Source organism: Podarcis raffonei, chromosome 1, assembly GCF_027172205.1.
Source record: "Podarcis raffonei isolate rPodRaf1 chromosome 1, rPodRaf1.pri, whole genome shotgun sequence".
Classification (NCBI taxonomy): Eukaryota; Metazoa; Chordata; class Lepidosauria; order Squamata; family Lacertidae; genus Podarcis; species Podarcis raffonei.
Window position 1 is genome coordinate 44,611,449 of NC_070602.1, and position 17,471 is coordinate 44,628,919.

Below are 17,471 nucleotides of genomic sequence, written 5' to 3' on the forward strand. Positions count from 1 at the left end.
CGCCACACATCCTTCTCCCACTAGGGATTAACCTTAAAGATGTGTAAGTCAAACAATTATTTTATGTTACAATAGAACACATGAATGTGTAAGATATTATGCATGAATTAGACCATATGAAATAGACCTTCTCGGTAGTGGCACCCACCCTGTGGAACGCCCTCCCATCAGATGTCAAGGAAATAAAAGCTATCTGATGTTTAGAAGACATCTGAAGGCAGCCCTGTTTAGGGAAGTTTTTAATGACTGATGTTTAAATGTACTTTTAATCTTTGTTGGAAGCCGCCCAGAGTGGTTGGGGAAACCCAGCCAGATGGTTGGAGTATAAATAAAGAAGAAGAAGAAGAAGAAGAAGAAGAAGAAGAAGAAGAAGAAGAAGAAGAAGAAGAAGTATGCATGGATGAACATGTGGCATGGACATATATGAATCCCTTTGCCACCGTTTTCTCTGCTCATCTTACATTGTGATGGACATTATACCTCATCATCCTGCAGATCATCTTGAAGATTAAGAGCATTTTTCAAAGCAGCAGCAACGTATTTCTTGCGCTTACAAATGAAGTCCTGCTCCTCTGGGCATACATCAAATCCCAATCGCATGTCTAGGTCATTCTGGCTAAATGATACAAACTCATATCATAAACCTGAGCAGCTAAATACACATAATATATGCATTATGATTTGAAGAAATTCCAGCACTCCAATGTTTGCTGTCAACAATTTGTATTTGGCACTATTTGACATGTAAAGGTATGCAGTATTTAACAGCAGTTGATAAAGAACTTGGAACAATATTTCACATTTGATTGGTGAGTTTATAATATTTCATATTAGGAAACTGACAAAGTTGAAAACAATGAAGAACTGCCAACCAGTTTAAAGACTCTAGAAGGTGGAAGTACAAATCCTAGATTCAAATCTGAGTTTGTTTATTTTTTATTTTAAAAAATGTGTTCAAAATCCAAATGACAAAAAGAGAAATTATGTCAAATTTTGAAATATTGTCACTGATCCAGCTTGAAACATCAGAAGTTGAACCCATGCCTTCCCCCATTCCTACACAAAGTGCTTTAGCACTACATGCATACCTATAAAAGGCAAGTAGAGAAGGATGATCAGAAGGGAAGGTTACTTTTAAAGCAATTTCAGAAAGCTGCAAATTCTGTTAAATTTTACACACACACACACAAGGCAAAGATTGAACTGCAAAGTCACTGCAAGGAGAAAAATGCTTACCAGTTTTCTGCTGTCACAAATACATTATATGCTTTGTCCTATAATAAAAATAAAAAGTTATGATTTCCATAATCTTCAAAAGAATTTTGTTTGTTCTCCTCCTTTATTAGTCCAACCTGATGATCATAATAAATAATAAGTTGAACCATCCTAACGTGATGTCTTGCAATTCATTGCTCTCGGACTCCATCAGTTCAGTTTACACAAGGGACGTATGCTTTACAAAATGCATATACAGTGGTACCTCGGGTTACATACTCTTCAGGTTACATACCCTTCTGCTAACCCAGAAATAGTACCTTGGATTAAGAACTTTGCTTCAGAATGAGAACAGAAATCGCGCAGCGGTGGCACGGCAGCAGAGGGAGGCCCCATTAGCTAAAGTGGTCTTCAGGTTAAGAACAGTTTCAGGTTAAGTACAGACCTCCGGAACAAATTAAGTACTTAACCCGGGGTACCACTGTAACAGTAACTTACAACATTCATGCAACAGACCATTCAGGGAGTTAACTTCAGGTTATGAAGAATAAGTCCGCAGATGCAGGTTCAATGCTTATCCATTCCCTGACATGTTTCAGATTTCAAACCTGTAACACCCACAATTTCCATCTTTGTGTATATTCTGCACCTTTGTACACTGCATTTTTGCCCCTATCTCCATTTACAGGTAGGTAGCTGTGTTGGTCTGCCATAGTCGAAACAAAATAAAAACTTCCTTCCAGTAGCACCTTAGAGAGCAAATAAGTTTGTTATTGGTATGGGCTTTCGTGTGCATGCACATTTCTTCAACCTTCCTGACCAGGTGCTCTCCAGATGTTCTGGACTACAACCCACATAGAAAACAAAATAAAATTGTTTGCAATCAGGACTCACGTTTGATATTTCCACTCTCTCTCCTATGCGAAGCTGATTCAAGGGCAAAGTTAGGGAGTTGGTGTGCCCTTTATCTGAACACTGAAGGAGGAAAAACAAATGATCACAACACAATATGTTTTTAAAACCAAAAGGCATATTGCTTACCTAAAAGTTGCCTGTTTCCTACTGCAATGACTAGAGAGCAGAATTACTAGTAATGGATATATTGTGTAAACAGCACAAATTAAATTACATAATTCTGTGCCGAATTTCCCCATTTGCATCATTTTTTCCTATTATTATTCTTATTGGAATACCTTTTTATTGGATTTCATAAACAAGAATCATAGGAATAATGAATGACACATATAAATAGACCAAGTTTTTGCATGTCATTTGTGTATCACAAAAATAGCATATTAAATTTGCAGTAATATCTACAGCATATGGTTCATTATTACTGTTCAATGTATAAGATCTAAGTTAATGAATTTGTTTAAACAAAAACAATGGGGAAACATGTCAACTGTAGTTTATTTGTTAATCTCTCAAGGAGGGATATTTCCAAAACTGTTTTGTACCAATTGTCTAATGTTGTGCCAGAAAGGTCTTTCCAGTGTCTGGTTATGTTGCTTACTAATAAATAAATAAATGGCTTACTAATTCTTTATTATGTAAATCCAGATTGCTGCCTTGAAATATATTTAATAAAGCTCATTCTAGTTTGAGTTCCAATTGTTTTATTAATTTCTTTAAATATCAAATTCCAGAAAGGCTGGATTTTTGTACATTCCCACCACATGTGGAGATTTCATTCATTCATTCATTTTGTATACCACCCTTTGTAGATCTCAGGACGGTTCACAGCATAAAAATACAAGCCCCACCAGCAATGTGGTGAGGCGCCAGAATGAATCATTGTCAGCTTCCTGGGGAGTTATCATTTGTTTTTATTAGAAATAATAGGGCCCAGATGTATTTAAGATTTTACTAAATATTCATAACTAAGTCCCATCAAAAGCATTAGGACAACTAACTTCTATTCGTTTTAGTGGGTCATGACTAAGCATGGATGAATTTGTCAATATCATTTTCTCTTTGTTTCTCACTATTCCCATATTTAGTTCAGTTCTCAATAGTTCACCAGTCTGCATTTTTAAAATAGCATGTTAGTGCATTTTTGCCTAATATACACATTTTTGCAAAACCATTTCCCCTAATATAATGCCTTTTTCTATATTGTTTTCACGAATATATGCATTTGTCTGCACATCTTACCCTTGCAGATGCATTCTTGGTACGCATTACTTGACTGGAAAACTGCATTGCAAAATTCAGAGAAGCACACCTTTTGCAGGATGACTGTGCTTTGGTTTGTGTACTATTTCAGAAACCACAAATTAAGTAAATTCATTAAACACAAACTGAACTGAATTTCTCTTCCATCTCTATGATCAAGTGTAACTGATCATTAAATTTTGCATTGACTGATAAGCAACTGATATGGGAGCACCTGATACTAGGTCCTTTAAACCTAGCTCGCTGCATTCCAAACATCTGAATGTGTGACACCTGCACAGGGAATCTCTTAAGTACAGTACAATGGAACATGCTATTCTTAAAAGGCCAGCTTTTGCATTTGTTTGTTTGTTTTAAACCAACCACTATGGTCTCATTATGACTGCATAAAACTAATTACAAATACGTAACCTGGAGGTGACATTTTTGCCAGATACAGAGCTGGGCATTGCAGGATAGGGTGCAGCTTCCATGTTTAGTGGGGCATTCACTATTGTGCCCTCCTCCCTCTCTATTTCCCTTGGCTTCTGTTGCCTCTCTCCTAATTTCAGTTTATGGTTTCTAATGTCATTCATAACTTGCCCATGCCCCTTGTCCTTGTAAAAAAAAGCTACATTCCTTAGAAAAACCAAATTGTAAAAGCAGAACTAAATTGTGAAACAAGCAAAGAGCATGAAATTTGCTTGACTTGCGCTAAGTATTCTGGCCAGCACAGCCTGAAGATTTTATTGATGGTGTTCAACTTGGCATTTGAAATGGGTGACCACTACTTACACAAATGCAGCATTTCTTTGGGAATTCCACTTCCAGGTGTGGGTTACAGTACTTGACATAGTGGAACACTGCGGAGTTTGGTGGGGCATATCTAGAACCATCGCCCAGTAAAATGCTCTGAGTATCTTCAAGGGATCCTTTCACTGTAAATGTGAATTCTTCTCCTGAGTGCAGAGCAGAGAACACAAAAGAACTTCAGTATTAAAGTACACAGAAGCAGTGCTTTTTCTCTTTAAAAAAAATGCTTAGGGGTACTCTCATTTTCCTACTCATATTGAAATACTGCCCCTCAATGAGGCCAAACTTAGATCCACAAAATGTTGAGGGGTATGCGTACGTCTGCGAACCCCCAGAAAAAAGCACTGCACAGAAGTACATCTTTATTTAGAATATTTGTAACTACTCCCACCAAGACCAGGGCAGCATATCCTAGTTTATCCTTACAACAGAGCTAAGCCAAGTCAAGAGATACCAACTTGCTCAAAGCCACCCAGCCTGCCAAGAAGCAGCTGAAGAGCTGGGATGGGGGTGGGGATTTCATGGGGAGAAAGCTGCACAATGATGACCATAATACCTTCTTCCCCACTGCAGCTGCAGGGGGGCTGCAGTTTGGCAGGCTGTGATGGGGGAATACAATTCCCCACATGCGGAAGCAGCAAAATTTTGCAGCAAAAAAAAAAGGTGGATTTTGGTAGTTTCAGGAGAGAGGGTGGAAAGCAATCGTGCACACAGAAAGCATATTTTTAGTTGGAGCAAGAGTAGGATCTGTCTGCAGAGCTAATGGGAAAATGAGCAACATTTACATGTTGTCTTATGCTTCCAGACTTTCTGCAGCAAATGCCAGGAATCAAGGGTACCACCACCTGTTCTGTGCTAAGTAAGGAAAGGAGGAGAGTTAGTTTGATGAAACGTGTTCAACATGCACATTATCAGCCCATGATATGGAGATGGAGTTTAAAGCTGGATCCCAGTATAAAAAGGTAAAGGTACCCCTGCCCATACGGGCCAGTCTTGACAGACTCTAGGGTTGTGTGCTCATCTCACTCTATAGGCCGGGAGCCAGCGCTGTCCAAAGACACTTCCGGGTCACGTGGCCAGCGTGACAAGCTGCATCTGGCGAGCCAGCGCACCACACGGAACACCGTTTACCTTCCCGCTGGTAAGCGGTCCCTATTTATCTACTTGCACCCGGGGGTGCTTTCGAACTGCTAGGTTGGCAGGCGCTGGGACCGAACGACGGGAGCGCACCCCGCCGCGGGGATTCGAACCGCCGACCATGCGATCGGCAAGTCCTAGGCGCTGAGGTTTTACCCACAGCGCCACCCGCATCCGCCACCCACCCGGATCCCAGTATACTGAGTCCTTATTCAACGAACCTGATACTAATTTCAATCCTGACTGCACTGAAGTCCTCTGAGGACTGTGTGCCTGATAGCTAGCTAGGTAAAATAATTAATAAACTTACTTCTATTTTTCTTCTTCTTTTCTCTTCCATACACCTCTACTTTTAGACAGCCAAGTTCCCGAGACTGCAAGGTAAAATACAGCAACTGCAGACCTCCAACATTTCATATAAAAAAATAGGGTTACATTTGTCAGCATACACCTCTATTCTCACACCAGATGCCCTGGCAGTGTCCTTTATTACAAACTGTTGAATGCTCTTAGCTCTTTACAGGTGTTATAATTAGGGCAATATAGTTCCTTTCCAAGTCCTGGAAAACTACAGTTTGAAGTGGAGAGATTGTTCTATCCTCGGAGGCTCCTCACTGACATGACCCCAGAGTCCAGAAGTAACGAAGACACCAAGTCTGGGGCAACCCAGTCAAATGGGCCAGGTACAAATAATAAAATTATCATTATTATTAATCCAGAGTCACCACCAAACTAGGTTCCTGACTCTAAGTCTGGTGCTAGTGATCAGATGACTACTAAACTGGCAAACGGGAGCCCCCTAAAGCAGCTCCCACAGCACTGAGGCCCATAGAGTCAGAGCCAGGATGCTACAGAACAGGGTTGGGGAACCTCCGGCCCACAGGTCAATCTTGGCCCCCAAAGGGGTCCAATTTGGCCCACAAGGCAATTTTCCTTAAACCACACCCACTCATTACATCAGTTAATTGGTGAGAGTACAGGCTTCAAGAGACATCTCCCCCAGGCAGCTAATATTTCCAAAAGGCACCCTTTCCCTCTCTTCTCTTCCCATCAGGTGATCAGGAACAGAGGAAAATTGTCTTTTGGATGAATTGTCTGTGCATGGAACTCAAACAGCTGTCTGAGAGCAAAAGGGAGGCCATCACACAGGTCAGCAAATGTGTTGGCCTCTCACGAATTGGTGCCCACTTCACTCTGTCTAGTGGTAGGATCGGCCGTCCTGGGCAAGGAAGTATTTGCTTATTTATTTCAAACACCCACCTTTCCATATAAAACTTCAGAAATAAGAGGTATAATAGGTATGAATACAAAAGAACGTACCACCAGTACTCCATTTGTAGCAAGGCTTTCAGGCAAATCTGGCCTGATTAAAAGAAAGAAAAGTTTGGATGCATTATTTGGCTATAGAACTGCATTGTAAGATTTGGAAAATTTTGAAGTACAGCTGTGCTTCAGCTCATGTATTGTTTCAGAAAGTGTGAATTTGGTAGACTTGCCTTTAAATGCAAACTGAGCCAAATACCCACCCTTTTCCCCTACTAGGGTACAGCGTCCATTATGATGCATGTATTAATTTCATTGGGTCTACACTTAATAAATTAAACTGATACCCTTTGTCATCTCAGGTGTTACTCACATCTGTTCCAAAGTGAACTCCACTTCCAGCACCTCATCCTTCTGACATTGGAAAAGGGAACATAAAGAAAGGAAAGGAAATGTTCAAAATAATAACATTGAAAAATATACTTCTGAACTGATGCTGTTCTACTTCGCTGGGAGCTCCTTCGCAAGCAACTCTTTCCTCTAAGATATTCCTTCCCCTTTGAAAATTGTATGTGTATCCTGTTACATTGGCAACAAATATCTATTTCAATGTGCTTAGGTATGTTCCTGCCGCTGAGGGCCTTGCCTGCCTCCTTCCATCTGGGCTCTGTTTTTGTTTTTTAAATTGCTTTTATTTTTTATCTGTCGTTTTAAATTGTAATTGATATTAATGCTGTATTCTTAGTTTTAGATTTTATGTTTTATGTGGAAATTGTTTTGGTTGTGTGCTTTTTGATGTGTTTTATTTATTGCTTATGATTTTTCTTACATTGGTAATTATGTAAATTTTGTCATGTTGTAAGCCGCCTTGAGCATTGTTTTAACTATGGAAAGGCGGCATACAAATAAAATGATGATGGTGATGATGATGTTCCATTACATGCAGCAAAGCAGAATCCTGTGTTCCTCTATAATGCACCAGAACATATTTTGTACACAACAGGTAAGGTGAGTAAATGTGCCACTCTAGGGATGTTCTAGCTGGCTCCCTTACATAATTCATATGGGAAAACACAAGAATCCTAAACCCCAATAAACTCAATAGTCCAAAAACTGAGGCATATGATAAAGACATAAGAAATTCAGTTACATTTTACATACGTTTAAATAATTTCCATATATAATTTTTTATTGAAGAATTCCAAGAAGCTACATGAAGGTGTGACCTTATACATATGCAAATTTGTCAAACTGGCATGCATCGCTCGGGAGGCAAGCAGTGGCTCGGGGTCCTCCACCACGAGAGAGAGCGTGCATACGAGCTGCCGCGTCTCCGTCTCTCCCTTTTCCCCCTCAGGGGCGCGTCGTGAGGAGACGGGTGGCTGCGGGCGGGCAGGCAGCCCCTCTCTTGCGAGACTTCCGCCACACTGCCAGGGGAAGCCGGAGGCAGCGGCGGCGGCTGAGGAGGCGGCCTGAGGGAGGAGGAAGAGGAGGGGATGGGGAGGGACGCAGAAGGGCGGCGCTTCAGCGGCCACTGTGGGACCGCAACCGGCTCATGCCGGGCTAGCGGGCGGCGTGGGTGAGAGTCTCTCTCCCTCCCCCCCCTCAGGTGGGGAAGGGCCAATGGAACTCCTCGCGCCAGGACGACGGCAGCCCCGACGTGCTGCTTAGCATACCCTCCGACCAGTGCAGCATCTTAATGTAGTGATTTCCCCCTCTGCATCCCTTTCATAACTCTATTTTTATAAATCATTTGTCCATCCATAGTTCAAATTTTTACTACAAGTTTTCTGTCAATCCTACCAATGTATGTAACTCTTTACAATAGGTTTTCAACTAAATTATAAACTTTCCCCATTCTTTATTAAAGAGGTCCTCTTCCTGGTTTCTAATTCTGCCTGTAAGCTTTGCCATCTCGACGTCGTTCATCAGTTTTGTCTGCCACCCTTCTTTGGTCAGAGTTGTAGACCCTTAGGATCATCTAGTCCAACCCCCTGCAAAACACAGTCAGTCACAGCCAAAGCAGCATGGCTCCATCAGTGGCGGATTTATGCATAAGCTAAGCCAAAATCCCTTATTTTGGCTGCTGATCCCTTATTTTCGAGGCTGCTGGTCCCTTATTTTCAAATCTGTAAGTTGACAGGTATGCTGGCATGCCTAGTTGGTTTCTGATTGAAAATTTCTATAAGTAACTGATATATTTGCCTATATGCATTGCTGTGAATCCAAAGTTGGGTTTTCCAACCAATCTCTAAAACAAGGCACCAAACTATTAAAAAAAGCCTTTAAGAAAATGATGCCTACAATAAGCCATTTTGAAAACCACTCTGACAAATATCACAGAATGAATTACAGAGGAGAACAGAAACGACAGACATGTATAAACTATATAAACTATAGACATGTACAATATATATAATGAAAAGATAAAAAGTCTGGACAATTACTCTGCATGGCAGGTTTTAAATAGGGACACTGAAAGAATGAGAAACAATAGTATACACTAAACTAATTAACTATAAATTACAGGATATTTCAAAGAAGCCCTTATTAGTCTGCATCCCATCCTCCCAAACTGTACATATAATTTTGTCTCTCACCTGTTGGTTCAGTTCAAAATGCCTGCAGACTGTTTCACCAGGCTGGAGCTGAGCTATATCAAAAAGAACTGTGCAAAGCTGGTCGTCCCTGAAGGGAGTATCTTCATCACATACTTTCAGTTCTAGTACATTCTAGGGAATAGGGAAAATTAGTCAGTGTGTGGTGGGCAAAACCATTTTGAAGACAGGCAGCATTAGTGTATGCTTGGGGTATTCAAAGGAGTCTTTGGAATGGTGGGTGTTGTAGTATTGACTTCTGAGCACCAGAGCAAGCACCTCTTCTTGACACATCATAAAAATTTATCCTGCTCTTCTTCCATGACGATAAGGAATGAAAAATGGGTCATGGTGGCAGTGAGTGACAATCAGCTGGTTCAGGAAGAAGAGAGGGAGTAAAATAATTGGTTGCTTTAGGCACAGGAGGAACATTTAATGGTAACATGACTCACAACCCTGCTAAAACATACGACAGATACTCAACCATCACTTAACTACTTTAAAAAGCTCACTGTGTCCCTGTGTAGGAGGAATCTTCCCAAATCCATCCCAAGATAGCAGCACCTAGATCTTCAAAACAAAGCCTTAGATTGCTTCTTTTGCTTCATGTTTTGCTTCATGTTTACATTGATTAAACTAATTAGAACTCTGCTCCCCCTGAAAGTGATACTGGAAACGTCAGAAATTACACATCACTGTTGTAATTATTATTGCTATATATTTATTTATACCCCGCCTTTTTCCATGACAGGAATTCAAGACAGCTTACAGATGAAATAGAAACATTTTTATAAATGACCTGGACAAAGGAATTGGGAGGATTCTCATCAGATTTGCAGATGACACCAAACTGGGAGGGGTAGCTAACGTCATGAAAGACAGAATTGGAATTCAAGAGGACCTTAACAGACTGGACCAAACTAACAAAATGAATTTCAACAGGGACAAATGTAAGGTTCTGCACTTAGGCAGGAAGAACCAGAGCACAAATATAAGTTGGGGGGGACACCTGGCTTGCAAGTAATACATGTGAAAAGGATGTAGGGGTCTTAGCAGAGCACAAGCTTAACATGAGTCAACATTGTGATGCAGCAGTAAAAAAAAAAAAAAAGCCAATTCTATTCTAGGCTGCAACAACAGAAGTATAGTGTCCAGATCAAGGGAATTAATAGAACCACTCTATTCTGCATTGGTCAGACCACATCTGGAATACTGTGTCCAATTCTAGACACCACAATTTAAGAAGGATATTGACAAGCTGGAACATATGTAGAGGTAAAGGTAAAGGGACCCCTGACCATTAGGCCCAGTCATGGTCGACTCTGGGGTTGCGGTGCTCATCTCACTTTCTTGGCCGAGGGAGCCGGAGTACAGCGTATGGGTCATGTGGCCAGCATGACTAAGCTGCTTCTGGCAAACCAGAGCAGCGCACGGAAACGCCGTTTACCTTCCCGCCAGAGCGGTACCTATTTATCTACTTTCACTTGGCGTGCTTTTGAACTACTAGCTTGGCAGGAGCAGGGACTGAGCAATGGGAGCTCACCCCGTCGCGGGGATTCGAAATGCCGACCTTCTGATCGGCAAGTCCTGGGCTCTGTGGTTTAACCCACAGCGCCACCCGTGTCCCTTATATGTAGAGGAGGGCAACCAAGATGATCAAGGGTCTGGAAACCAAGGCTTATGAGGAACAGTTGAGGGAGTTTGATATGTTTAGCCTAGAAAAGAGGAAACTGAGAGGAAATATGATAGCCATTTTCAAATATCTAAAGAGCTGTCATGAAAATAGAGCAAGATTTCTCCTGCTTCAGAGGCTAGGGCCCAAACCAATACCTTCAAGTTACAAGAAAGGAGACTCCGACTAAACAGAAAGAACTTTCTGAGAGTAAGAGCTGTTTAACAATGGAATGGACTCCCTTGGGAAGTTGTAGAGTCTCCTTCATTTTTAAGCAGAGCTTCTATGGCCATCTGTCATGAGTGCTTTAGTTGAGATTCCTGCACTGAGGGAGTTGGATGCCCTCAGGATCCCTTCCAACTCTACAATTCTATGATTCTGTGAAGAGGATGTGGCCCTTGATCAGGGAACATTTGTGCACTACTGCATATGCCCAGCACCATCTTGAGGCTATTTCTGCCCTGCCACCACTACTGGGCAAAGAGGCTGATTAACTGAAATGTGGATGGAAAAAGAAGTGGAGGCTAACTTGGGAGCTGGCAACTGTTGACCAAGGAGGCAGAGGATTAGCTGTTTCTCCACAACTGAGAAGCATGTGACATCCAGGTGTATGGTGCGCACAGTCTTCTATGGGGAGAGGATCATAAGACATATCCAATACAAAAGAAAAGGGGGGGAAGATCTGGATAAATGAGCACAAGGGAAATACCTTTCCACATTGAAAACCTATCTTTCTCCAAGTATTTATTGTTGACTTGGAGGCCCCTCATGAAATTGTGATGCCACTACAAATCTATGATTCTGTTATTTTGTCTTTCTTAGTTAAGGCCTTGTGCAGTGCAGGGAGGCGGTCAGCAAAACATATAGAGGAAAACTCACTCAGAACTATACACCCAGGAGCCATGTTCCCTCAGGGAAGATCTCTCTGGTTGCTAAGCAACACCTCCTCCTCCAGCCCTTCTGGCTTAGCTGACTTACTGATAACAGAATTAACCCTTACATACTAAATGATCCCTGCTGTTGTACTTATCGACATGGTAGGGTTTTTTTTTCCTTTTTACTAAAATCAATAAAAACAACCAGTGAAAACCTCACCTTCACCACATTCTGGATTCTAAAATAGAAGATTTCATTCCAGACTGGATCGCTACTATTTGAGATGGCTTTCGTCCGGGTATTACCATAGGAAGCTGTCGGTAACCTCAAACTTATGTAACAATCACTTGGACTTACTGCATGTTTTAAAAACAACAACAACCAGTTAAAACCAATTACAATGTATTCTCACCTCACCTTCACCATACTCTGTATTCTAAAAGAGAAGGTTTCATTTCAAGCTGGATTACTGCTATTTGAGATGTTTTTTATCTGGCCACTAGCAAATAATGTTAGGAAAACATTCTTTACGAAACAGATAAAAGTTCCTGGAAGCTTTAAAGAGGGTTCCAGAACTTTTCTTTAGTGTGTAGGAGTGGCACTCTAGGCTTGATTGGTGTCAGCTGGAGGTGCAAATAAAGGGAGGAAGTTGCAGGCTGCAATTTCCGCACAAGGAAAGCACACACACACTGTCAGCACGCACACTGACAACAAGTTTAGAAGTAAGACAATGTGTGCTGCTGATACTGTGAGTTTTGCTGTGTCAGCATTCTTAATTACTAGACTGAGATTATACCGTGCTGGAGAGATAAACAAGGAATGTAAATAAGTTGTATATAATAGTAACAGAAATGCTTGTGTCAAGCAATAAAGAAGCTCTTGACTGTGAATTGAGTACTTACATAACAATCAATTTGTCTTACTATGTGTTTGTTTTTGGGGGGGTTAAGTCATTTAGTCTCAGAAAGACAGAGACTCTCTTATTTTACAAAGTGCTATATCTAGAAATATAGTGTTCTCTATCAATTAAAACATGGTTGGTGTACCTGTGTCCTCCACCCCAGATGTTAAAAGGCAGAGGAAGAGCGCCAGGCAGGCCACAATTTATCCCACCCCCCGGGAGCAGGCCCAAGTGCTGCTCATTGCTCAGTTGGGCCCGCTCCCCAGGGAACAACTGTCCTAAGACTGATGGCATTGGCCAATTGCCAGCAGGGCAATCCAACCAGCCATTGGTTGGATCACTGTGGTCTGGCCACAACACCGCCCACCATAGAAGGTGAGTGGATTGGTTGAACTCCAACTCCCATCAGCCCCAGCCAGCTTGCCCAGTGGTCAGGAATGGTGGGAGTTAAGCCCTAGCAACATCTAGAGGGCCACAGCCTAGCCACCTGTGAATTAAAAGAAGGTTTTTGTCCTTCTAACATACACCTTGTAATTTGGAATATCTCATGTTCACGGTATTAGGATCAAGATATCAAACAAGTCAGTCCTATTAATCATTTTCCTATCTAAATCCTGTTGAATAACAGCCTGTTCTTCTGGCAAATAAATAATTACAGCATCATGTTCTTTTGAAATGATACTATGACTACAGATAACATGGGAAAGCTTGTTAGTGGCTATTGCAATCGGTGTTCTAAATGCTATATTTCATAATGCAAAGAGTAGCATCTGCCTTTTCCTTCTCAACAGACAGCATAGGCAGGCAAGGAATTTTGGGAGGAATTCCACGTTGTTGTGCTGTGTTATGGCAGCACAAGTATTTCTGCTTCCCACACAGAGCAATCTCCTCTCTTCTCCCCCTGCACACTGTTTGGGGGTTCTTCTGACCTTTCAGAGCCAATTTTGGGGGGTCTGGGGGGTGCATGGTGGAAGGAGATGGGGGAAAGCCCTGTTGTGCAAAGGTGACTTATTGCACTGTCTCCTGCTAGCACATCTGTCTAACTGAATCTGGCCAAGCAACACCAACATGTCAACAGAGCCTACAGTGCCAATGACTACTGTGGCTTCCATTAAACAGTAACAACATAAAATGAATGAAAATATTCATTAAATGTTTTTCACTAAATAAATTTATTTAAATATCATTAAATACATAAAAATTTAAAATCAATATTTAAAAAGGATCTTAATATTAAATCAATCCATATTTATATGCCAGCATTTTGTGAGACAGATTTATAGCTACTCAGGATCTGCCAGATACTCACACACATCTGCTCGCTGGAGATTTCTAATTCTTATAACACGTACAGAGAGCAAACAAAAGGAAGGTACCTGTACCTGAAAGGCAAAGTGGAGAAAGGAGAAATATATAAGGAACACTTAAAGTGAATTTACTTCCTTTCTCTGGGCAACGCTCAAGGCAGTTCACCATGAAGAAGAAGAAAAAGTAACAGATATCACAAGAGCACAGTAGTAAAAGATAAAATAGGTAAAGGTAAAGGACCCCTGACAGTTAAGTCCAGTCGCAGACGACTCTGAGGTTGCGGCGCTCATCTCGCTTTACTGGCTGAGGGAGCTGACATTTGTCCACAGACAGTTTTTCCGGGTCATGTGGCCAGCATGACTAAGCGGCTTCTGGTGAAACCAGAGCAGTGCACAGAAACACCGTTTAGCTTCCCGCCGGAGCGGTACCTATTTATCTACTTGCACTTGACATGCTTAAAGAGGACACATATTGAGGTGAGACCTGGAAAACCGACCCCCTGTGTTGTGGGTGGGTATGATTGGTAAGCCACAACACCCGATTGGTAGGTCCCTCGAAGCTGGGTGCAATCTGGCCAATGGGACGCAGTCCAAACGGTTCAAGGGACCTATTTATGCCCATGCACGTGACCCAGAGCTTCCTCTTTCAGTGCGTGCATTCGGAACACCCACCCACCTCTCCCTACTTTTAGGGGTTTTTACTTGACCTTGCTATGCCGTCGTGTGTTGTCTGTCATTGGAACAGGGGCTTGGCAGGAATTTTCCCCACTTGGCTGATTGGCTGTTGCCATTTCGGTTTCGCCTGCTGCATAGCAAATCGTCACAACTTGTAAGGTTGTGGATAGGCTCTGGTTCAGGTGATAGGGATGGGAGAACACTCTCGCCATCCCTATGTATTCTATTAAAGGAATCCAGGGACTCAATGGTTTGGTCAACCCCTGAGAGGGGGTTGTGCCCGTGCCTGAGTCCAGGGGGACATTTGGGTGGTAGAGTTAGCCCGTTCCCGGCTTTCCGCTTATCCAGGTGTTCATCCTTGGCTGACCTATGCTGGAACCCTGGGTCAGCGCTACTTGCATGGCAGGGAGCTAGTCGAACCAGAGCCTATGCAACCAGTCACTTTCTGTAATCAATAAAGTTGTGGCCTAAATTATTCCAAAAAACCAAACCAAAATTTTGAGTCATGTGTGAATTTATTTAGGGGAAAGGTTTCTGGGTCTGAACACGCAAATGCAACAAAACAAAAACACAGCACACTGATTTGCTGTGGGTTTTGTGGTGTTTTTTTAAACCAACTCATTGCCATTTGAGTTGTACCAATCCTTTGTTCATACGAACAATTCTAATAATTGCCAAAGATAGTCTCTATTTATTTTAACCTTTATTGATAACCTCCAGCTGCATTCCAGGCTTGTGTACAGGTCCTGTCCCCCCCTCCATAAGTGCCATGACACACCTGCCAAGTGTCCCATTGTAAGTGGGATGGCCCCACTTTTTAGAAGACACCCTGGGTTCTGTTTTCATCTTGGGGTGCCCCAATTTCATGCAGCAGGCAGGGGGGCAAGGGTGAGTGGGGCATATGGCAGGCAGAGATGGCAAGCATTGAGGGTGAGGGGGGTGGGGGTGGGGAGGGCTGGTTGAAAGGGCAAGGCCTGGAGGCAGCGAGTGGGTGGGAAATGTCCTGGATTTTTGTTAGGGAAAAATGGGAGGGTATGCCATGATACTAGTCCCAGCAGGAAACCATTAATTAAAATTTTAAAAGAAAAAATTAGAAAACATAAATCTCACCCATTTCCTCCCAAGTGGGCATTAATGTAACATAACGCAGGGTTCATCAATTAAAATGTTTCATCAATTAAAATGAAAACTCCTCTACATTTTCAGCATGGAATAACTGAGATCACTGGTCTCTACATACAATAGAAGGAACCCGAATGGATATCTTTTACTAAGTATTTCTGCTTCCTGAGCTTAGTCATGTAGCAGGTGAAGCAAACTGCATAGTACTCAAATTCCAAGGTTTTGAAACCAGTGACTTCACTCTTGCATTTGTTAAGGCTTCCCAGCCTTGTGCAATGTAAAATGTTACCACAGGCATCATCTTTCATTGAACACCACACACAAAGGATTCCTACAAGTAGCTGATTGATTATGGTCTACAACTTCCTGCTTAAAAGTTACAACATTTCCTACACAACCCACATGCAATATTGATGATATGATCAATCTACAGAGCATGCATATGCCTGTTTTAATTGTCCTTCCCAAGGTGTTTTCCCTCTAAGAAAATTAACATGTGTTTTCCCTTACAGTGTTTATAACTACAATGCAAAGAGAAGGAGCACAGGGAAGAAATCTGGGACTGAAAATTATAGTAGTTATAATTCTACCTGAAAATCCACACCCGGATCCACTCAAGAATTACACTGACCTTCATTGAAGCTGCATCACAAACATGGCTCACCATCTTGTTGGGTTCAACAAAGATGCCATGTTTTCTCTCATCTTCCATGATTGTGACCTGAAAAGTTCCCAAGCAATGCAAAAAAAGAGAGAGTCATTTTGTTGTTCTTTGAATGCTGAACTACATATGTTTTTATTGCTCCCACTTCTTGAAGTTGTTCACTTTGTCCAGGGCCAGCCTTGGTGTCAATTTATAATTGGATGCCAGTTTAATCAACAGGTGATCATGTACCTAATGAAAGAACTGCCCTTAAACTTGGTCAACACAACTTGCAAGCCACAAAGCTGTACACAACTGTTCCACTGGAGCCACAACCAACCCCCTGTTTTTACTGCCTGTCTGGCATTCACATTAATAAATTTATTTATTTATATCACCACAGTTACTCCCCATCCTGTTGCCTACATCTGCACACTAGCAGAATCATATCCCATCATATTTTCCTCAGCTTTATTAGCCACATCCATTCCCCAATGCTTAAATCTATGCTGGATGGAGTCCCACATCTTTTCACTAGTCGTTCTTTTCGAAATGCTACCCTGTCGCTCAGAAATTTGAGCCCCATCTCTTTAAAACTCATTAACTTGAACACAGGCACTTGCTCTTCCTTCTGAAATTGCAGGTTCTGAGCTCGTGTCCATTGCCTGTTTTAAAGGAACATGCAGTCCACACTTTGGGAATGGTTATTGGCTGTATAAGGTACTCATTCAGCAGTCCCCTACCAAGCCCCATGCCCAGAGCACATTTGTTATGCTCACAGTTGGAGACAATATCTAAATAAATGGAGATATACACTTACATGCAGTCACTGACACTGGAGAAATGCTATGAAATCACTGAGAGAGCTCCAAAGTCATGGGATCATGAATTGATCTGCGTCTTTGAAGAGTACAATATGTTGGTCTTTATTACTCAAGCTGCTCATATTATGAATAGCTGAACATTAATAACCATTTAAGTGCGAACTTATTGTACTACATAATTACATTGTGAAGGTAATTTTGATTTGTACTTGTCCTAGGCTGGATTCTTACATTATGTTTTACATTATTTTTATTCATTAAAAATAAAAACT

The 17,471-nt window shown here is 41.7% G+C and overlaps 1 protein-coding gene across 1 annotated transcript; it reads right to left on the reverse strand.

Annotated features, from left to right (window-relative positions):
• Window positions 1-474: 474 nt before the first annotated feature.
• On the reverse strand, window positions 475-16,444 carry LOC128402938 (cytosolic phospholipase A2 epsilon-like). Its single transcript, XM_053367404.1, has 9 exons — window positions 16,364-16,444; window positions 9,183-9,314; window positions 6,956-6,996; window positions 6,640-6,682; window positions 5,630-5,693; window positions 4,165-4,328; window positions 2,110-2,190; window positions 1,237-1,274; window positions 475-616 (listed from the first exon to the last, which is right to left on the reverse strand). Exons 1-9 carry the CDS (start codon window positions 16,442-16,444, stop codon window positions 475-477), a joined length of 786 nt encoding a protein of 261 aa, XP_053223379.1.
• Window positions 16,445-17,471: the final 1,027 nt, after the last annotated feature.